Genomic DNA, 21371 nt, shown 5'->3' with positions numbered 1-21371 from the left:
AATGTAATTGAACGATGTTTTGGGTTATTGAAGAAGAGATAGGCTGATTAGGAAGTCCTTCATTTTATATATATAAAAACACAATGGCATATTAAATCTATTTGTTGTATGCTACTTAACTTTAGTAGAAGAGAAATGTCTTATGATGATATAGAGATGGAAATGGATAATGAGTTGACTCTAGAATGTCAAACAAATCAAAGTTTGTTGATTCAGTTGAGCCCTCACATAAATAGACTATGTGAAGACAAAATTTGGCCCAAGAGATGTGGAACACATGGCATGTAAGTAGAGAATAATGAAGAGTTTGTGTTGGTTGCTTGAGATGTATTGCCTTCTTATTTCGGGTTGTTGTTTAACATTGGTATTTGTTCGCTTATGACTTATGCAATCTTTTTTCATTTCACATTGCATCTGTTTGCTTGAATTATATAATTAATTTTCATTTGACACTGTATCTGTTTCCTTATGATCTGATTGCTTATGATTTTGCTTATGAATTATGCAATTAATTTTTATTTGACATTGTATCTATTTGGATTCTAATAATTTTGTATACATTATTGTTACAAAATGAGTTATGTTCCAACTCAAAGAGGTACGGGCAAAATAAGTATTTTTGGATGACAGCCCAAAATGCTGTATCAGTTGAATCATTGTTGGATTTAAGTCAAAATTTTATGTGACAATTAGATTGCAGGTTCTGAAATAGCCACTTACAACAAGTGGAACAAAAGATGGAAGCCAAATTGTCAAGGTTCTTGTTTCAAAGCATTCTCATCATATTAAATCTCGAGTGAAATGGTTAAAGCAAAAGTATTGTGCTTTGTCAGACATGTTATCTCTTATTGGATTTAGGGAATTGAACATATTCAAATATTGGGGCAATGACTAAGATGGTTGCAGCCATGGTAACTAAAAATAGATAGTTTGATTAGTGTGCTTTTCGGTGCTGAGAAGGAAGTAGTTGATTTACAAGCTAAGTTGTATGAAGAAATGATCAAATTTGATGGCTTAGAACAAGATCAGATGTACAAAACAACTAACATGTTTGCTATAAAACATGATTTTTTTTTTTTTGAATGGAAAACATGATTTACTATGTGTGTTCTTTGATCTTTACCATGCTTAATCAACTAAAAAAAAAAGATACGTCTTTCAAATGCTTCGTCATGGGATGTAGCGATATACAGTTATGAAGTTAGAACTTTAAACGTCTTTTGCTCTGTTGACATTTTAAAGTTATATATGTAGTAGATTGATTAATGAATTCATGTTGCTTAAATTGAGGATTTTTAGCTAAATATTTGAATCAGGTTATTGAACTTACGGTATTTAAACCTTAGCTGTTCTAATGCTGTACATTGAATGAAGGTGATATAAAGATGATATGTTATAGTACAGATACAAGCCAAGCCAAAGCCATTTTTTTCACTTGTTATTATGTTATTGTATTTTAAAAATTTTATATACCATCTCGGATTTTCAAAGTTCACGTTTGTGGCATTACGTTCTATGCCAGTCACGTACACATGCAAGGTAGAAAACAACTTCAGCCACCTAAATCTATTTTATTTTAATCATATTTGTTTTCTTTAGTATATTTTTATATATTATTTTGAACACGTCTCCTCTTTGTCAATAAATTAGAAAAGAGAAAATTCACAGAATTAAAAAATTAATAACAAAAAAATTGAAAATAATAAAAGAAAATTACTTATTATTCATCATATTTAAAAATCAAATTACCTTTTGTTCTAAATTAACATAATTAAAATAAAATAAAATAATTTCTTTTTTAAAAATAATATTAAGTTCTTATAAGGTAAAAAGAGTTATAAAAGATGACAAATTGTTTAATAGAGATAAAACATTACTTTAATAAAACATTTATAAAATTATAATTATTTCATAACAATATTAAATTTATCAAACACAATTAACTTTTTAATCACAGTTACGTATCTTTTTTCCTAACAACTAATACTAACTTTAAAATTACAACATCTAATATTAAACAAAGCCATATTGTATTATGTAACTAGATTACGTTGTCACAGCTTGACTAACAAAATTAACAAAGAATTGAGAGAAATGAAAAAAAAAGGGGCAAAAAGCAAAGAAAAGACATCCTGTCGATTTCAAAAGATAGATGTCCAAAAGACAGCGGAGCAAGTACAGGAAAGCAGTCGAAGCTCATCATCTTCAATTATTTTAATTTATACACCCCTGTGTATATATATAATTTAACAGACAAATTAAAACCCGAAAAAATTAAAAATACACACGGAGATATATATATATATATATATATATATTGAAGATAGTCTCTCTAGTAGGAGTGCAGTGAAATTTACCCATATATACATATACATACACATACACATACACATACATATGTGTGTGTGTGTGTGTATTAGGATCCTTGTGATTTGTTTGCTGTCCATTGATTAATCATTAGTCATTAGAAGTACGTTCCAGACCCTCTTTTTAATTTCATTTTAACTGTGTGTTTTTTAAGTAAAAAATTGGAACTATTGCACTTCAATTTGAATCTAAGAAGGTGTCAGGTTCTGGGCCTGGACCAAAACTCTACACTTGTTCTTGAGTCAGTGAACTCAATTTATGGAGTGAAGTAATTTTTTTTTTTTTTTTAAGTCAGAGTCGCAGAGTGAAGTTTAAGTGGCAAGTGTTTGATGGCTTGTTGAAAAAACTATTTAAAAATTGCTTTTTGTTTCAGTTCATTAGCGCACTTCTTTCGGCAAATTTACATAAAGCTTCTTTTTAAAATTTTTTTTTTATCTCAGTAGAGAATCTTCTTGTCTGTCCATAAAGATTCCATCTTTTTTTCATCCCAAAGAGCCAGTTCTTTTGCTTGCAGTTCCTTCTGTTATGTATTACTACTCATAGATTAGTTGTTTCTCTTTTCCTTAAGCTTTTTCTCTGAAAAGTTAGCTTTTCTAAGTTGTGTATGCTTTAAATCGCTACCTTTTCATCAAGCACGGGTTCTTTGGCTTTGACCCTTTTGGCGGTTAAGGTATCAAGAGGTGAGAAATCCAAGAGATCTGAATTTTCTAAAGGTTGATTATTGATACTGTTGATATGTGGATGTAAATATGCTAGTATTAATAATTTAGTCAAATCTGTAAAGATTTGACACTGTGGCTATTGCTTTCACTGTTATGGTTGGTCGATATATGTAGTCCAATTATTGTTGTTTGGGTGAACTGGATCTATGTTGATGATGATAGATGTGGGATCTTCTTTTCCTACAGGTTACTTTTTTGAGTATTGACGAGTGATTTCAATCATTGGCGGAAAGATGAACGGAGCTGCACTTGTAGCTATTGCTGCTACTATTGGTAACTTCTTGCAAGGATGGGATAATGCAACAATCGCTGGTAGTTAACGCTTCACAGCTTTTCCTTATTTATTTATTTTTATTTACAGATTTAGTTTGTCAGCTGTTTGTTAGTTCTTCAATGTGACTGGCTACTTCTTTGCTCAATGGACGACTTTGTGGTTTTTGTCCATTGGGATTGGAATCTTTTAGATCGGTTGGTGATATATGCCATTTTTTCAGGTCAAATTATTGTTCAAAATGCACTTCTATAATCTTGTTTCTTTGGTTTCAGGGGCAATTGTCTACATCAAGAAGGACCTCAACTTGGGTACTACCGTAGAAGGTCTTGTTGTGGCCATGTCACTCATTGGAGCCACAGCTATTACAACATGCTCAGGACCCATATCAGATTGGCTTGGTCGGCGCCCAATGCTCATACTCTCATCAGTCCTCTACTTTGTTAGTGGTTTAGTAATGTTATGGTCTCCCAATGTTTATGTCCTGTGCATTGCGAGACTCTTAGATGGATTTGGAGTTGGTCTGGCAGTTACTCTTGTCCCACTCTATATATCTGAGACTGCTCCATCAGAAATAAGGGGACGGTTAAATACTCTTCCACAATTCACTGGTTCGGGTGGCATGTTTCTGGCATATTGTATGGTTTTTGGGATGTCATTGTTAGCTTCACCTAGTTGGAGGTTAATGCTTGGGGTTCTTTCAATTCCTGCCCTTCTTTATTTTGCATTTGCAGTATTTTTCTTGCCTGAATCTCCTCGGTGGCTTGTGAGTAAAGGAAAGATGCTTGAGGCAAAGCAGGTCCTCCAGAGATTACGTGGCAGGGAAGACGTTTCAGGTTTGCTTTTGTTCATGGTGTTTTTTTCTTTCCTTTCCCAAAATATGATTATGTACTTCTGATGGAGCCTAGAAAATTGTCTCCTTGCTGATTGAATTGATCCATTGAGCTTGAGCCTTGCCTCCAGTGTTTGGTGGTGTGCATGATCTTCTTAAATCAATTTCTGATGAAAACATTATGTACACTGCACAGTTGACTGAATTTTTCAGTAAGATTTACTATCTGCTAGACTAAGCACATGGAATATGGACTACCCTAGTTTACTCGGTTCTTAAGCATTGACGATTTGGTTGGTTCAATTAATATTTTTAATATGTGGCTCAAAGCTTATTATTCTACTTCAACTGAAGTTTTTCATTGCAGTCTTTTGCTATTGCTAGTTTAATGAGAGTCACCATCTTGATCCAGAGTTCTGAAAGGACGTCTTTAAAAATCAGATTTATCATTTCCAAAGAGCTCTGTATCGACTTCAGATACATTTATGAGTGCAGAATTTTGGCACTAAGATTTTATTTAAAAAAAAGAAAAATATTGAAGCTTCTGGATCTTCATTGTTTGATCAGATTCATATAAATGCATCAAATCAGTGATAATCATGTACTACACAGCATGCAACTTAAAGCAGTTGAAATTCTCATATCGCTTCTCAGTTGATTTTATACATTCACCGAATGACAAGGACTGAATTGAGAAAGGAAAAAGTCCACAGATATTTTGTCACAACCATTCTAATTGACCTCAATTATTGTGGCTTAGTAATGCATGGGCAGTTGGAAATTTCTACACCCCTCCTATCTTTTTCCATTTAATTCTTGATTTGCGACAATTTGATCATGTTTGTCTTGCTAAATTTTCTTTAATCCATAGGTGAGATGGCCTTGCTGGTTGAAGGTCTTGGAATCGGGGGTGAAACATCTATAGAAGAATATATAATAGGCCCAGGTGATGAACTTGCTGATGGTGAGGAACCTACTGACGAGAAAGACAAAATCAGATTATATGGACCTGAAGAAGGCCTCTCATGGGTTGCCAAACCTGTCACAGGACAGAGTTCTCTGGCACTTGTCTCTCGCCAGGGTAGCCTGGCAAACCAAAGTGTCCCACTTATGGACCCTCTTGTGACTCTATTTGGCAGCGTTCATGAAAAGCTTCCAGAATCGGGAAGTATGCGAAGTACGCTTTTTCCAACCTTTGGAAGCATGTTTAGTACTGCGGAGCATCATGTTAAACATGATCATTGGGATGAAGAGAGCCTGCAGAGGGAAGGAGAGGACCATGCATCAGACATTGCTGGGGCAGACTCAGATGACAATTTGCATAGTCCATTAATCTCTCGCCAGACAACAAGCATGGAAAAGGACATGGCTGCCCCTCCTTCCCATGGCAGTATTTTGAGCATGAGACGTCACAGCAGTCTCATGCAGGGATCTGGAGAGGCAGTTGGTAGTACAGGCATTGGTGGTGGTTGGCAATTGGCATGGAAATGGACGGAGAGAGAAGGTGAGGATGGAAAGAAGGAAGGGGGTTTTAAAAGGATTTACTTGCATCAGGAGGGAGTTCCAGGATCCCGACGTGGATCTCTTGTTTCAGTTCCTGGTTATGATGTGCCTGAAGAAGGTGAGTATATCCAGGCTGCCGCTTTGGTAAGCCAGCCTGCTTTATACTCCAAGGAGCTTATGGATCAGCATCCAGTTGGACCTGCAATGGTTCATCCTTCTGAAACTGCTTCAAAAGGGCCTAGTTGGGCCGCTCTTTTGGAGGCTGGAGTTAAGCGTGCATTGTTGGTTGGGGTTGGAATCCAGATACTACAGCAGGTAGGCAATTGTTTTATTCATTAGTTGCTCTACTTTTTCTCTTGTTGAATTAAAATGAAAACAGTGATCCTGTGAAAAGTTTAGTACATGAACATGGTTTTAGTTGGCTTTCTCTTTCATCCTTGTTTTGAACATTTTGCTTCCAGAAGATCAAAAGGAAAACAGATGGCCTGTCCTACCTTGTAGGAGGAGTACCAACAGCTAGATTAACAAGATTGTTCTTCATATCAATGAAACTTATGCGAACTCACTTTTAATCCTTTTATCTGACCCTGGGATTGATAATATGATGATTAATTCTTTTAATGTATGTGCAGTTTTCTGGCATCAATGGGGTCCTTTACTACACTCCTCAAATCCTAGAACAAGCAGGTGTTGAAGTTCTTCTTTCTAATTTGGGCATTAGCTCGGAATCTGCATCATTCCTTATCAGTGCTTTCACAACCTTTCTGATGCTTCCCTGCATAGGTGTAGCCATGAAGCTTATGGATGTAGCAGGCAGAAGGTGATTTGTTTTTCTGTACATCTATTTTTCACTCCCGTGCCTTTTCTTCTGAGGGGTGACTCTGTAGGATACTGCTTGTTTTTGTCAATGCTTCCTTCTGGTTATATCCTTGTTAGATTGATGTTATAGAAAATAATGTTTTTGCACATTTCATAATTAAATTCTCATTATCTGAACATTAAAATTCTCAAAAGTGTTTTCTGAATGCCATCTTGAAAATTATCATTTTATCTGAAAGTTATGTTTAGTATCACTAGGGAAGTAGGAATAGAATTGTCCTTAATCTATCAAAAATGTGTGTTCTGATTTTGATCAGAATGAAACATCAAGCTCAGTGCTTCTTATGCAGCCAACTTGTCATCTTAAGTATTGAAACTGGCAACTGTATGAATTTTGTCATTTGTAACTCCACAAGCCGATGAAAATATACTTCAGCTCTGTTTGATTCCATTGTGAAATACTTTCTCTTCCTCTTTCTTAAGGGTAATTTTAACTTTTATACTTGCCTTGTCAAATTAATTAACCCGATTTTGCAGGAAGCTGCTGCTCACCACAATCCCTGTGCTGATAGTGTCGCTCATCATTCTTGTCATTAGTGAAACTTTGCAACTTATCAGCCCAGTCTTAAAAGCAGGGATCTCAACAGCTTGTGTTATAATCTACTTCTGCTGCTTTGTTGCGGCTTATGGACCAATTCCAAATATCCTTTGTGCAGAGATCTTCCCAACAAAAGTCCGTGGCATCTGCATTGCCATCTGTGCCATGGCTTACTGGATTTGTGACATCATTGTCACCTACACACTGCCTGTAATGCTTAGTTCAATAGGGCTAGCTGGTGCCTTCGGTGTTTATGCTGTTGTGTGTTTCATCTCCTGGGTTTTCGTCTTCCTGAGAGTACCTGAAACCAAAGGCATGCCTCTTGAAGTCATTACTGAGTTCTTTGCTGTTGGGGCAAGGCAAGCCACCAAGGCTGACTAATCGAAAACTGAGAATGGCTTTCAGCTTAGCCGGCAGAATTAGCTCATACTTTCATTTGGAGAATTTTTGCACAGTGCATTGGGAATCAGGATATTCTAATTAAAAGAGGTTGTGGCTCTTTCTTTTTTTTTTCCTCTCCGAAATGCATTTTTAGTATTATATTGTCAATATTGTTTCAAATACATTTGCTCTACTTATTTGATTTATGAAATATCTTATTAGTGACTACTGAAGCTTCTTTAATACCATATTGTATAATGGTTTCATTGAGGATCACTCAAGTCATTGCACCATCGTTGATCTGTGCAAAAGAAACTAATATCTGCAATCCGACTGCAGAAAGCCTATTGAAATTCCAGGGTGCATAAAAAAAAAAAAAGATACCGGTTATGTAAAACACCGCAGTTCATATTTACAGCCTTCAACTTACAACTGGTTCTAGAAAAGGCAAAACTAAAGCCAACAGCAGGGAAATTTTCAAATGGTGATCCAGCCAACTCTCATGTAATATTTGAAAAATGGGAATTCACTTCACAGTAGATACAGAGGAACATGAACATAATACTGATATTGAATGTTTAGGGTTTCTGCATTTCCTCCGAGGATGAATTGCTATCGTATCCATTTGGGGCTTGATCTGGCCTAGGTGGCCTCAAATCTCCAGATTGATTAACAAAGGGGTTCTGATCTAAAGGTTCTTCTGACTTGGGATTTAACTTGAATGCTCTCTCAAAATCCTTAGCGTTGCTAGAATCAATCACTAATTTATTAAGCTTTTGCTCCTGCAAACAAATAAACAAGAAATCTAAGAGAATGAGCAGGAAGTTTTTCAGAGATCCAAGTAACCAAATTACACACAGCATCACAATCTGAGCAAAAGATGAGTAAGCTTGAATACTTAACAATTCACGTGCTCCTGCACAAAAAACACTCTTTCTATGGTCAAGAGATAGAAACAACCATGTCTACAAAAATGTCGGCAATTGTTGAACTGGCACAGGAAAATCAAAGTCAAATGGCCCCCAGTATCACACGTGATATAGTTTTAAAGGCAAAGGAATTAAGAGACAGTGAACAAGTACTCAATTGTCATTTATGGACTTACCAGTCTGGTCCCTGAATTAGGTCTGCCAAGCACTCTTTGTTGCCTTAATATTGATATTCCATTTTTAACCATAATACTAAGTGTTAAACATTCAATTATTTAAAACAACTTACATTTTGTAGTGCTTCAAGCTTTTTCTGCAGTGCCTCATGCTCAGCCCGAATACGAAAAGGGACACCGTGCTTTTGATACACATTGTTCTGTGCCAAGTCTTCATCAATGTCATTGGCAGTGGTTGCAAAAGGATGATTTGCAGGAATCCATCTGACTGTATCTGGGTCAACATCAGGAGGTATCAAGTCCCCTTCTTTAAGGAAGATTGTTGGCCTCTTCCACTGATATGCTCGAGACCTCCTTTTCTGGTGGATAGTTTGTTGCTCCTTGGTAAGAGTGATTGGAGCTAAGCGATAAACCTTTCCACACATCTCCATAGTTGAGTTGCTCTTGCCAACCTTCACTAATGGATTATTAAAGGGGTCCTCGTACTTGAGAGGCCTTGAGCTGTAAATTGGCGATTTCAAAAGATAACCACACTTATGTGCTGACTTGGTAACTAAATGCTTGACATCTAAGAAACTTCAATGTGATTAGCTACCAATGCAGATGAAGTTTAAGGTGCAGTGTAATAATTCACACAATAAACTAAACAGAAAATGAGAAATACAGTTATAAAGCACCAGTTGCTAAAACATTCACGGACAAAGAAAGTAAAGGGATGAAGGATTGGAATCATACATGCCTCTTCGGTCAGATCTTAGCTGCCCACGTCTGACAAGATCCTCTACAGAGCCAGGCCGGTTGTATCTGGACCTCCTAACAATAAATGCCCTCACAACAATAACCAGAAATGCAGTTGAAAGGGACAATCCAATTGCAAAACTACTCCTAGTATGCCTTTTCATCTGATACAGAAAGGATACAATGCCATCAATCCAAGCATAAAGATCAATTATTTCACTTAAAAAAATAAATGAACACAACTTAGAGTATGTTCATGATTTGATGCACGGGGACTTTTGATCCACAATTACACTCTAATTAAATCACTAGCCATCAAATATAAGTAAGTAGATGGTGGGAAAACATTAACCAAATATTTTAGCTGATGTGATTTGAAAATTTGCAGAAGCAGAACAGTTACAAAGATACCGGTATTATTTTCCAAATAAATCAACAATAAAAAAATTCAATTACAGGCACATGAATACTGCAAAAGTAAAATAAATAAATAAAAATATTACCACAAAAGCAACAGGAGGCAAAGAGATTAATGTTTCTTGAAATTTAGCAACTGGGTCTTTTGTTTTCGTGTCTGCAGCAACAGCAACTTTTCCAGACTCCAGATTCTGGTCCTCATTAGAACTCGCTGAATCTCTAACTGCCTTAAGTTGAAACTTTCGATTTGTTGACCATCGGTTCAAGCTCAATCGGCCTTGACTCAATGTAAATTCAGTTCTAAGCTTTGCAACAGTCGAAGACACCCGATGCTTTGAAATTTGTAACCCAAAGAAATGTAGAGTTAATTAAAACCATGTATGTACGTGTGTATAAGTTCCCAGGAAAAGAAAAAAGAAAAAAGAAAAAGGAGTATAGGATGATTACCGGGAAATAAAGAGAGTGGAATTGGAGAGTCCAAATTGACGCCATTAGGAGGATATGGAAGAAAATCTCACAAGTGCTCGCTCACATTTGAGAAGTAAACTGCTCGCAGCGAGGCTCGGTCGCAAGTTCAACCGGGGGGTGGGGGGGGTGGGGTTTCGTTAGTTTTATTAAATAAAGTTAAGTTCCCGTAGATCAGTTGCGGGTCCGTGGCGCAATGGAAGAGCGTCTGACTCCAGAACAGAAGGTTGCGGGTTCGATTCTCGTCGGGTTCAATTCCTTATTCTGATTTGTGATGGCCCTTTTTCAAAACTTTTGACTAACTCTTAATTCTCTTCCACTCTCGTTATAAAATGTATTAAATCTGGCATTATATGACGACCGAATGCTTGCACCTGAGAATTTAACCTTTAATAACAACGACAAAGGATTATTATTATTTTTCTGGTCCTTATACCCTAAACCCACCCAGCTGTTAGACGCTGACAGAGAATATGGTTAATTAGATAGACTTGGTCATGACGTGGGGGCACGCAATTTAGACATGTGAGGGAGGAATAAGGCTAAGGATAAGACGAGTAGCATGGCACAAAGCTTTGACTTGCCGCAAAGTTGAAGTCAATGCAAGTATCGATTTGGGAAATCAATTATTGATTTGAGGCCATTAACAGAGCTGCTGCAATTAGTATTCATTCAAATGTTAGGTTAAGGGTAGTCCTACTACTAGAAATTAATTGTACTTAAAAGCTTTTGCTTCGTAGAATTATTAATTGTATTTTATTATAGTCTCTCTCAATGTTGATAGAAGAGACAACGATAAGGAATAAAGGCCAATTAATTTAATTACTTGGTTATTCCGCAACTTTTTCTTTGTGGACCTGGACCATGAAAAAACTTATCATATTGGACGGCTCCAAAGAAAATGGAATATTAAAAGATTAACAAATTAAAAATTATAATAATGCCATTAGCATAAGTTGGACAAACAAACACCAATACATACTTGTTATTGTTGTTAATTGTTAGGTCAAGACAAGAAAGAAAGAGGGTGATAGATAGAATGGAAAGTTTTTGCTTTGTGTGATCATAAAGCAACTTTATATATATTAATGATATCTTAAAAATTCGTTTTATATTTTGTTAGTGGATTACCAACTCTTGTTTCTATCACTGCTAGCTAGCTTAAAATTCTGTTTGTGACTTCAACCAACCCCATTTCTATATATTGCAGCAGCACTAACCACCATTTTTTTTTGCAACACAGTAACAATTCTGTTTGGAAAACATATTATATCTTAATTATTTTGACAAAAATAATTATTTAAATCATATATATATATATATAACAAACTATTAATTTTTATTTCATAATTACAATTTTAGTTTTTAAACCACTTCAATACTATATAAGGCCTAATTAAGAGTTGATAATAAATCACCGACACTTGGTCGGTGATGCATATACTACGCTCAAGAAGCCTTCAGAATTATCTCCAAAAGAATTGAAATGACTTACATCGATACTTAAACAACTTATTAGTAGTCAAAAAGAAAGAACATGAAAAGAAAAAAAAAAACAGATAAGACCTCACCATTTGATTCCCTAAATCACATTACATGGGTTGCCTTGCATGTTTTCTTACTTTACTTGGATTCCGTGCCCCCACCCCACCCCCACCCTAAAGAATTATTAGAAGCATTATTTTCCCAACCTCTAAATAAAAACCCTCAAATCTTTATAAATTAAGAGGAAGATTAGAAATCACAATATTTGAGTTTTGAATAGATGTTTTCTCGATATTTGTCTTTTGGGTTTTTTATTTTGAAATATTTTCCAAGTATATAAATCATTCTTGCGAAGAATGGACATACGTTATTTTTTTTTTATAGAATCATACCCTTGAGCTTAGACATTTTATTGATATTCACACTTTAAGCGTCTTACTTTAAAATACTTTTCAAGTATTTAGGTTATTATTTGTTAAGAATTGACCTAAGTCATTCATTGTAGAATCATGTTTTTAACACTTCTTCGAAGTCTTCTCCTTTGGGTATTTTACACTTATATCATTCTTAATATTTTCTAAATACATATGTCATTCTTTATAAATAATGAACTTAAAACCATTTTTTTTGTGAAAAAAATTTTATTGGGCCTATACTTTTCATGGGGGTTTGGCATTTCATAATTTGGGAATTTTGAATCCCATTATATATATGAGTCGATCTTTAATGACAACATCCTTATTCTATTAAAGTGAAGATGTCCATAAAATATAAAAAAAAAAATTACAAATTTCAATACTTAGAGATTGTGTTTTTATCTATTAGAAGCATTCTCACTTTGTTAAAATGAGAATGTCTTCACTATAGTTCTTCACTAAAATATTGAAAAATTAAAAAAAAAAATTCAATATATTTGAGATTGTAATTTTTTTTATCTGTTACTATATTCATCGTATAAGTAAATTTCGGATTCTTTCTCTTCCTCTGATTGAAAATGCTCATATCTGCATAATGTCCTTTAAACTCAATACTCACTTAGCTTTTTACGGTTATAAGTAAACATCCAAACATTTTGTGCGTCTCCTCCAGCTTCCAACTTCGTGAAGTTGTCAATCGATAGTTGTATTCCTGTGCAAACAATTTCACCACTGAAGAATGGCCTTAATTACTTTAATGGGTACGTCATTCATTTTCAAGATATCTGAACTGACAAATAAAATTACCACAAGATAAAAATAAAAAAATATATAATCTTTGAGCTAAGCAGATAAGGTGGTGTATCACTCGAGTCAGGCTACAGTGCAACTGTGGTACCGTGCCACAGTTACACCAGCCGTTGGATCCACTCAAATAAATAGAGTCCACTTGAATAAGTGAGAATCCAACAGTTGGGTGCAACTGTGGCACGTTACCACAGTTGCACCACAGTTTTATCCGTATCACTAACTTGATGAATATATTATTACTTTTTAGTTGTCGAGGAAGGAAATCAGATTTCAAGAAAGACGAAATTATAAAGAATAATAACATGACTTATTATGCTTTCTTCTTATGAATGGGTAGTAACTAACGGACAATAAGAGAAATTGAGGAGTTGAAATAATAAATAGTAATTTAATTTTTAAAGTTGTTGAATGCCAGCATTTGGATTCAACCGCAGGTTAAGATTGAAAATAGGCGCAAAAAAAAAAAAAAAATTGTAAAAAAATTATTAAGTCATGTTACCTCTATTTAATTATATTATTTAATATTAATTATTTTTTAATACAGATATTATCATTTTTTTTTCATACAAACACATTTTTAAATCATAAAATTTAATAAAATTAATTTTTAACTCCCTTTGATTGCATAATTTTATAATTCATTAAAAAACAACCCAACCCTCTTTGCGTTAAAAAAGATACAGACGTTTACGCATAAGAATAATTTTACATATGTATATATATATACACAGACATCTAAGATTTTAAATTTGTTAAAATTTGGAAAAACTATTAATTCATATGACTTAAAATATATATGAATATTAGAACACGGAATTGACAAACAGGAAATAAATGCATAGAAATTACATTTAATCCTAATTTATCAAACCTAAACAAGTACGTGACTTTGATTATATATATATATATATGTATATAATTACATAAGAAGATTGAAATACGGAATTTACAAATAGCAAATAAAATACATGGAAATTACATTTAATCCTAATTTATTAAAACCTAAACAAATACGAAATTATAAAATCAAAATAAATTACATAATTGAACTGTAATTTGAAGAACTGAGGTTAATAATCATAATTCATAAATCCTAGAATTAGCTTTAGGGCAAAAACCTATTAGGATCATCTTGTTTCTCCTCCGATCTCGCTTCACTCGTTTCAGCAGCTCCACCTTCGACGCCGGCACCGGAGCTCGACGAAGAACTGGCGGGAAACCCTCCACACTTTTGGCACCTGGCAACGACCAGAATCTGGCGGCATGAAGGGCACGACGAATGGGATCCAAGCCACGTATCGATGCACGCCACGTGGAATCCGTGGCCGCACTGCGGCAGCACGCGGATTTCGTCTCCGTTAACAAACTCCGTCAAGCAAATCGCGCAGTCGGAGAACTTGGCGACGGATTCGGACGTAAACGTTTGTTTCGGGAGCGTACGGAGGATTTTCTTTTTCAGGCCCTTGTTGGCGGGAGAATTGCGGGTGCTGGTGCCGCTGGGGTTGGTGGCGGCGGCTCCTCCGCCGGAAAGGCGTCGGAGCCAGGCGCAGCGTGCAACGGCTATGAGGCCGAGCACGCAGATTAAAGCACAGAGTAGAGCAGCGAGGATTACAACGTAGTCGGAGTCTACGGTGGCGGCAGGAGGAGGTGATGCGGTGGCGGTGGCGTTCACGCCGCTTAGAAATCTTAAAAGGCGAGTCATGTGATTGAGAGTGAAACGATAGAGATATATATATTTTTTTTTAATTTTTTCAAATTTGTTTTGAAATGTGTTGACTGTGTGACAAGTGAGTGAGTGAGTGCATTTTGTAATGATTTTGGGGGAGTTTTATAATAAGGAATCTGTTGAAGATTAAATTTTATAAATTTGGTACCTTTTCTATACGGTGAGTTTACGTGAATATCCCTGCTTGTTTATCGTTAATCCGCGTATGCCATTTTCGAATTTTAGCAGCCTTGCCCGCTACCAGTGCACTGGCGGCAAAGACTTTTCCCAAGTCACGCCGCTCGTGTGAGAGAGAGAGAGTTCACACCTTGGATCAGGCAATCTTTATCTCCCAATTTGTTTATTCATTAAGGCAAAATTATTTAATTACACTTCATCCGGTTTTGTATTTTTATTTATTTATTTATTATTTAATCTAAAATCTCCACACGGATTTTAGTTGAACACTCACTCATTGTTTGCTTTGAATTTGATTGTGTTTTTGAGTTCAAGTCACAAAAGAAAGCATAACAAGGGACCCAATCGGAAAACTCTAATCCAACAAAGCACAATTTCATTTTGGGCATGGAAGATGGAACATGGGGTCGCTTCGGATTCATTTAGAGCAATACCGCATACGTAGTGGTTCTACACATTGGATTGGATTGCTTATGATAAAGCAGACATGTACTACTGAAAACCATTGGTGCTTTTTCTTTAAATTCTACAATACAATGATGGGCAAAATAAGATTTTCTATAATGGCCGAATGCCAATATAGCTAGCAATCATGGCCGAAAGAGGAAATGCATGCACCACCCACGGCCAATGGTGAATGGCCAAAGGATCTAAAAACAAAAGAAAGTGAACAATTAAGTCTTCCTTTTTTGACTATTGGCACCCGAAAGGAGTCAAATGGTTGAGCGTCTACCCGCCAAATTCTAGATTTGGGCAAAGGTCTCCGCAATCCATGGTTAGGCAATGTGGAAATATGACACAACACATGGCTGCACAGCATCAAAGCGGCCAAAAACTTGGATAAGTGACGTGTCAATGGGAAAAGCACAGCCTAACTCCCCATGTGATATGGGCCATATGAGTTTGTCAACAGAATATTTGCTTTCTTGATAAACCTGACACCTAAATGCAGAGAGATTCTTATTTTAATGCTTTATCATCACTATATCTATAAACAAACTGCCATTTCAACACGACTCTCGTATCTTGGTACTTGGCCTTTGTTCCCCAAACACTGGGATCAAACCATTTCGGCTTAGTCGCCAACCCAAGATTCAAATTTCAACTCATAGCATTTCTCAATTGAACGAACCTCCTAAATCCATCAAGCATGAAAAGACATAGATCCCCAGATGCTCTACTCTCTGCAAAATACATGTTTGGAACTCTAGCAATCCATTGCCCACAGCATAGCAAACCTGACTCTACTAGAATGATAAAAAATAGAACTAATAAAAAGAGGAAAGGTAATGGAAATCTAAGGCCAAAAAGTGAAAATCAAGATGATTGGACATGGTCGAGTGCAACTTCTCTCAAACAAACAGTTTGCACAGGCAAATATCCATAACCCCAGCTCTGCTCCTTTTGATTGGCAAAGTTAGTACTCTTCTATACACCTTTCATGACATGAGCCACACATTTTATGAAGTTACTAGACGAGGAAAACCCATGGATGATAATAATTCAGCATTGTTTTAATTACCTATTTCCAACATAGGGACAACTTCCACTGTACAAACCTTAACTATAAGGCATCTACCACAAAATCTGGGAGACACATTGGACCCTCCCCCTCATCAGCAACCATGGCCATAGAGACATTTGCAAATGAAAAGAAGGAAGAAAAGACAAGAAATAATGAATTGAGGATTCAAGATTCATACCAATACAGTTCCATTAACTAGCCTCAGCTCAGTAGCTGGATAACAGAATCCAAGTAAATAAAATAAACATCTAGTTACACATATGATCTCCATAAAATTTTCGAGTCTCCATCCTCACAAGTCGTATCTCACATTCCACCGACCATTCGCGTCAGCATTGACTGTCCAATTATTTTCTCTAATCTGCATATAGGGAGCCTGAGAGAAAAATGTATACATCAAAAAACTGAACAACTACATTTCAACTTTGTACAATCAAGCGAAAGAAAGTTAGAGATAAAATGAGAGACACCATCAAAGGAAAAATATGAAAATAGAACTAGGAACAGCGCATCAGAATCGTAGAGAACAAAGATGGAATGGAACTGCTTCATATTGTAAAACCAAACATACATGCATCCAGAAAATACCTTGTCAACAACTTCATAACCAAGTTTGAATCGAACATCTTGATCTTTCTGAAAATTGAATATGCTCCAAGAAAATTCAGCAGCTCCTCTAGACTTTCTCTGTCAAGGTGGTATATGTGATAGCAGAAGGACACAAAGACCACATGTTAGGATGCTGAGTTGCATTCTTTAGTATCTCTCTTATTGGAAACAAAAGATCAAAATATAATTAAAGTGCAACTGAAAGCAAAAGCAAAACATATAATTAAAACAAAAAAAAGGGGGGCTAATGAAAATATTGTGAAGTTGTTAAACTTCATATACTGAGGACACCAAATAGGCAAATAGCATGAACATTGCTCTCTGTGAACCAATTACATCTGATATTGAATTATTCTAAGAACTCAGAGCATCCACCAACCTGTTTAAATTCCTTGTCAACTTCACATCTTCCCTTGATATTAAAGCTTAACAAACCAGTACTTGTCACAGGAAAAACTTTCTTTCCACGTACGGTATACCTTAGCTTCTCATGTTTATCATACTGTACTCCTAACCCGAAGCTTGCTGATAACTAAAGGAAATTGGCAGATATAGACCATTAAACTCCTAAAAAAAGAAGTCAAATTTCCACAGGAGCTGCTCCTATAAAAGTTAAAATTAACAGGAAGGGCAGAGTGAGAACATACATCTGGATAGAAGTGTCTTATCATTGCACTGACGTAACTTGGAGCTCCAACTCTTGTATCTAGCTCTCCATGAACCTAATTCAAACACAAATATAATTAAAAAATAAAAATAAGAATCATTCACAGAAATTAATAATTGAAACTGTTCAGAATGAAAGAATCTCACATAAAATAAGTTGAAAAAGAATAATCTAGTTCCACAGTAATATTTGATGTTTTGTCCAAAGTTAATGCCGTGATTGAATCCAACAACAGTGGTTTGCAAAACAAAATGATACAAGCCAACAATCCAGCACATCTTAATGCACCTTGTACACCAGGATGCCACTCTTTTCCCATAACATAAAAACAAACTCAAACACATCTATTTGTATGATAGCAAGTATCAAATAAGTACACATACCGTAATCATCAACTCAATCTGCAAACTTATACAGTAGCATAATCATAATTACATATTCAACAAAGAATCTAAAATGTAACAACTATTAGACAACATCAAGTGACTTTTATAACTCAATTATGAGCTACCCAATACATGTGACATTTTTATGAAAGCATACCAACTTTACGTAAAAACTGAAATCCCAGAATTAAAACAAGAAAAAGAAACCAAGAACGATAGAAAGAATGAGTTTAAGTACCTGCAAGCGAGTATTGGAATCAATGGGAATTTTCTCCTTCGCGTAGATTCTTAGAGCCTTCGAGTCTTTTCCATATCTTAAAGATGTCTCCATTTTCTTCCCTGCTTTAATCAAAAGCAAAAGCAGCAGCTCCTGAAACCTTTGTCTTCAATATTTGTTTCTGTACTTGTAAACCCTAGCCTTCACTCTCTGAGTCCAAGCCTTGGGCTTTGCGGAGAAAACGCAAACGCTAATCTCACACCGTGGACTTTTTAGTGTTTATGCGTTACCTTCTAGTTTCTACCAAGGCTAATTATCAAATCAGTCCCTGTAATTTATAAAAAATAAAAATAACCAACTTATCTAACAATTTAACATTTGGTCTCAGCCTAGTGCGCTGGTGTCATTGTCGAAGGTCCAAGGATAATGCCACCATGTTAATTAATTCTTTTGCCCTAATGTCGTTGACAAAGAAGAATTTAAAACAAATTGCAAATCTAAATTAATAAATAATTGATATCACTTGTACTCAATAAAGTTAGATCAAATGTAAAAATGGAACTTCTGCTTTTTCATCATTCTATGAACTTGTCATGTTTCAAATATTATAAATGTAGGAGTCATTGTAAATCACTAATAAATTATTTGTTCGTTAGGTGGACTAGTGGGAAAATGTAAATCAAATACGATTTTTTTTAGTCAATTATATTCATGACCTAAATTATTTTATGATAGAGTTTTAGGATTTTGATTGGAGAATTCGAGATAGAAGAAGAGATGAAGAACTTAAGAATTTTGGGGAAAGAGAGAACAATTAATAGGGGATAGGAATTAATTTATTACTTTTTGCTCAAAAACATGTTGAGTACCACTTATTTATAGTAACTAAACACAATATTAATTCTTATCCAATTAGAACCCTAAATCATAATTGTAATAAGACACCTTAATCATAATAAAAAAGAAATTAAAATATGCTTCTAGGATCCTAACATTTTAATAAATTAAATTGAGATGAATTGATGGTTCTTTTTTATGTAAATTTTAATAACAAAAATTTATTGATATTTACGATTACGAATCTCTATCCGCAATCACAAATGAAACAATAATTTAATTTTTTGTTTTACTTATTATTTTTTAATTTTAGTTTAGCTATTTGAGATCCGAATATGACCAAATTAGTATTAGATTATCTCAAAAATATTTCACTCTTGTTTATAATTTTATTTTGCTTATTGTTCCTATCTGGTATCAAAGCAGTCAACACCAAGTCGTTGATTAAAACCTTTGGCAACTAAAGGACTTTATTCCGCTCTATAGTACCATCTGGATGTTGTTTGATGCAAAAGATCCATTTGTAGCCACTTATGTTTTGTGATTGTGAATAAATGATTAGTTCTCATGTATGATTATGGATCAAAGTTGTATATTCATGTATCGTTGCAGCTTCTAGTTCGGATCTTGTAAAGCATGTGCAACATATGTTGGTTCCAAGGTATTAAGCATGGGATGTTTAGTGTTTTTGAAAGGGAATATGTTTCTAGGCTTGAATATGTTATTTTTCACTCAGATTACCATAGGTTGGGTTGGGTTGGGTTAGTATATGACATGGAAGAGGTTGAGATGGAGTTGATATCTTATCTAGTTAGTTAGCAGGTGAAGGAGACGTAGACGTGGTGAGCAAATGATCTGTCTCAATTGGTAAAGGATTAGTTGCTAGAAAATCAACATTGGGCTCAACCTGTAAGGAAGCATCTTAAGTGGTGCCATTATCAACATCAAACGTGTTATAAAAAAATATAAGTGGAGAAAAAGTAGCTAACATAGATCGAGTCCTGGAAACACGAGCGTGAGATATATCTAAATCATGATAAGAAAAAGTAAATTCATAAAAAATAAAATGACATGGTATATACATATAACTACAAACAGGACCAAAACATTTAGGGCATTTTGTGAAATGCAATATCCGAAAAAGATATAAGGTTTAGACATAAGTTCAAGTTTATAAGTGGAATATGGACATAGCCAAGGAAAGCATCCACAACCAAAATTTTTGAGTTTATTGTAGTTAAGTCCATCACCAAAAGGTGTTTCATAAGGACTTTTTAACGTAGGAATATTAATGGGCAATTGATTAATTAAATACACAACAGTAAGAAAAACATAAGTCTAAAAGCATAAAGGAAAAGAAGCTTGATGCAATAAGGTAAGACTTGTTTCTACAATGTGACAATAATGTCATTCACTATCACCATTATGCTCTGTGGTATATGGAGGCGAGGTGAGATGTGAAATACCACATTTAGCAAAGAATGGTTTTAATTTTATAGTTGGTTGCCAGTCGTCGCGTCACAGGCTGCAACGGTCATGGGTACCAACTATCGCGTCGTGGGAGCAGCAGCAGCCATCGCATTTCAATTTGACGACGACGATGATGCCAACGATATTGATGATCCGGCTAACGATGATGATGCCGACGATGGTGATATCATTGATGACGATAACGAGGGTTTATTATTGTCGTTGTTGTTGTCTTATTCTTCTTCATCATGGTTGATTATCATTATTATTATTGTCTTTATTAATTATTATTAACAATAATTATAATAATAATATTTTTTGAAGAAATAATTACAATAACTAAAATACAAACTAATAATTATGACAATATTGAATTAAAGAATTTTGAGTAATTTGTAACAATATAATTCATTCTGATTACAAGACAAATAAAAATATTAATAGTAATTCAACTGTTCCGATTACGATTCTTGTAGTTCAAATAAATAATTTATTCTAAATCTTATTCCCTATTTTTATTTCAACCTATTTCGATTCCTGTCCATTCTAATTTTAACCCATTTTAATTATCGTTCAGCAAACGCATTATTAGTGTAGGCCATTTACTATTAATATATTTATTTTATCTTAAAATCAGAATGAATTATATTATTTTTAACTGAAATTACTTAAATAATTAAAGATAAATTAATTTTTATTTTAAATATAAATATAAATAAAAAATTAAAAGGTATATTTTTTAAGGTAAAATTTAATTACAAGATATTTGATTTTAATTAATGGGTTCATATTTTATAAATAAAAACTCAGGTATTTTAGGAAAATAAA

At 34.7% G+C, this 21371-nt stretch overlaps 4 protein-coding genes and 1 non-coding gene across 8 annotated transcripts; 2 read left to right on the top strand and 3 right to left on the bottom strand.

The window, feature by feature from the left end:
• Window positions 1–2406: 2406 nt before the first annotated feature.
• Window positions 2407–7721, top strand: LOC18040641 (monosaccharide-sensing protein 2). The gene is made up of 6 exons (XM_006435360.2): window positions 2407–3047; window positions 3276–3401; window positions 3636–4196; window positions 5064–6010; window positions 6328–6515; window positions 7052–7721. Exons 2-6 carry the CDS (start codon window positions 3323–3325, stop codon window positions 7491–7493), a joined length of 2217 nt encoding a protein of 738 aa, XP_006435423.1. The 5' UTR covers window positions 2407–3047; window positions 3276–3322; the 3' UTR covers window positions 7494–7721.
• A 133-nt stretch (window positions 7722–7854) lies between these two features.
• LOC18040640 (protein MULTIPLE CHLOROPLAST DIVISION SITE 1) lies at window positions 7855–10627 on the bottom strand. 3 transcript variants are annotated; one of them, XM_024183108.1, is made up of 6 exons: window positions 10201–10627; window positions 9840–10085; window positions 9334–9500; window positions 8712–9174; window positions 8397–8484; window positions 8183–8275 (listed from the first exon to the last, which is right to left on the bottom strand). In XM_024183108.1, coding segments are annotated over exons 1-6 (1011 nt in total). In that variant the 5' UTR covers window positions 10246–10627; the 3' UTR covers window positions 8183–8273. The 3 variants fall into 3 exon arrangements, with proteins under 3 accessions (XP_024038875.1, XP_006435420.1, XP_024038876.1); XM_024183107.1 differs by lacking the exon at window positions 8397–8484 and having other exon boundaries at window positions 7855–8275; window positions 10201–10622; XM_006435357.2 differs by lacking the exon at window positions 8397–8484 and having other exon boundaries at window positions 7855–8275; window positions 8712–9099; window positions 10201–10620.
• TRNAW-CCA lies at window positions 10401–10472 on the top strand. Its single transcript has one exon. It is a non-coding gene; the product is annotated as a tRNA-Trp (tRNA).
• A 3237-nt stretch (window positions 10628–13864) lies between the features above and the next one.
• On the bottom strand, window positions 13865–14766 carry LOC18040639 (RING-H2 finger protein ATL80). The gene has a single exon (XM_006435355.2). It carries the CDS (start codon window positions 14629–14631, stop codon window positions 14035–14037), a length of 597 nt encoding a protein of 198 aa, XP_006435418.1. The 5' UTR covers window positions 14632–14766; the 3' UTR covers window positions 13865–14034.
• Window positions 14767–16494: 1728 nt separating this feature from the next.
• On the bottom strand, window positions 16495–18485 carry LOC18041948 (outer envelope pore protein 21, chloroplastic). 2 transcript variants are annotated; one of them, XM_006435354.2, is made up of 5 exons: window positions 18258–18485; window positions 17614–17688; window positions 17346–17498; window positions 16946–17044; window positions 16495–16733 (listed from the first exon to the last, which is right to left on the bottom strand). In XM_006435354.2, the coding sequence occupies exons 1-5, from the start codon at window positions 18348–18350 to the stop codon at window positions 16650–16652; spliced, it is 504 nt and encodes a 167-aa protein (XP_006435417.1). In that variant the 5' UTR covers window positions 18351–18485; the 3' UTR covers window positions 16495–16649. The 2 variants fall into 2 exon arrangements, with proteins under 2 accessions (XP_006435417.1, XP_024040239.1); XM_024184471.1 differs by lacking the exon at window positions 17346–17498.
• Between the last annotated feature and the right edge of the window lie 2886 nt (window positions 18486–21371).

Source organism: Citrus clementina, unplaced genomic scaffold (assembly GCF_000493195.1).
Source record: "Citrus clementina cultivar Clemenules unplaced genomic scaffold, Citrus_clementina_v1.0 scaffold_5, whole genome shotgun sequence".
Lineage (NCBI taxonomy): Eukaryota > Viridiplantae > Streptophyta > Magnoliopsida > Sapindales > Rutaceae > Citrus > Citrus x clementina.
Note: the sequence above shows the minus strand (reverse complement) of the source record. Positions and strands in the feature narration are given on the sequence as shown.

What these genes read in the sequence shown, in the direction of transcription:
- LOC18040639 (XM_006435355.2), bottom strand. Translation starts at nt 14,631, where the DNA reads ATGACTCGCCTTTTAAGATTTCTAAGCGGCGTGAACGCCACCGCCACC.
- LOC18041948 (XM_006435354.2), bottom strand. Translation starts at nt 18,350, where the DNA reads ATGGAGACATCTTTAAGATATGGAAAAGACTCGAAGGCTCTAAGAATC. An exon ending in TAAGACACTTCTATCCAGAT is followed by an intron (nt 17,499 to 17,613) that starts GTATGTTCTCAC and finishes AATTTCCTTTAG; the next exon opens with TTATCAGCAAGCTTCGGGTT. An exon ending in GTTATGAAGTTGTTGACAAG is followed by an intron (nt 16,734 to 16,945) that starts GTATTTTCTGGA and finishes TTTTTCTCTCAG; the next exon opens with GCTCCCTATATGCAGATTAG.
- LOC18040641 (XM_006435360.2), top strand. Translation starts at nt 3,323, where the DNA reads ATGAACGGAGCTGCACTTGTAGCTATTGCTGCTACTATTGGTAACTTC. An exon ending in TGGCAGGGAAGACGTTTCAG is followed by an intron (nt 4,197 to 5,063) that starts GTTTGCTTTTGT and finishes TTTAATCCATAG; the next exon opens with GTGAGATGGCCTTGCTGGTT. An exon ending in ATGGATGTAGCAGGCAGAAG is followed by an intron (nt 6,516 to 7,051) that starts GTGATTTGTTTT and finishes CCGATTTTGCAG; the next exon opens with GAAGCTGCTGCTCACCACAA.
- LOC18040640 (XM_024183107.1), bottom strand. Translation starts at nt 10,245, where the DNA reads ATGGCGTCAATTTGGACTCTCCAATTCCACTCTCTTTATTTCCCG. An exon ending in AGATCTGACCGAAGAGGCAT is followed by an intron (nt 9,175 to 9,333) that starts GTATGATTCCAA and finishes ATCACATTGAAG; the next exon opens with TTTCTTAGATGTCAAGCATT. An exon ending in AGCTTGAAGCACTACAAAAT is followed by an intron (nt 8,276 to 8,711) that starts GTAAGTTGTTTT and finishes ATTTGTTTGCAG; the next exon opens with GAGCAAAAGCTTAATAAATT.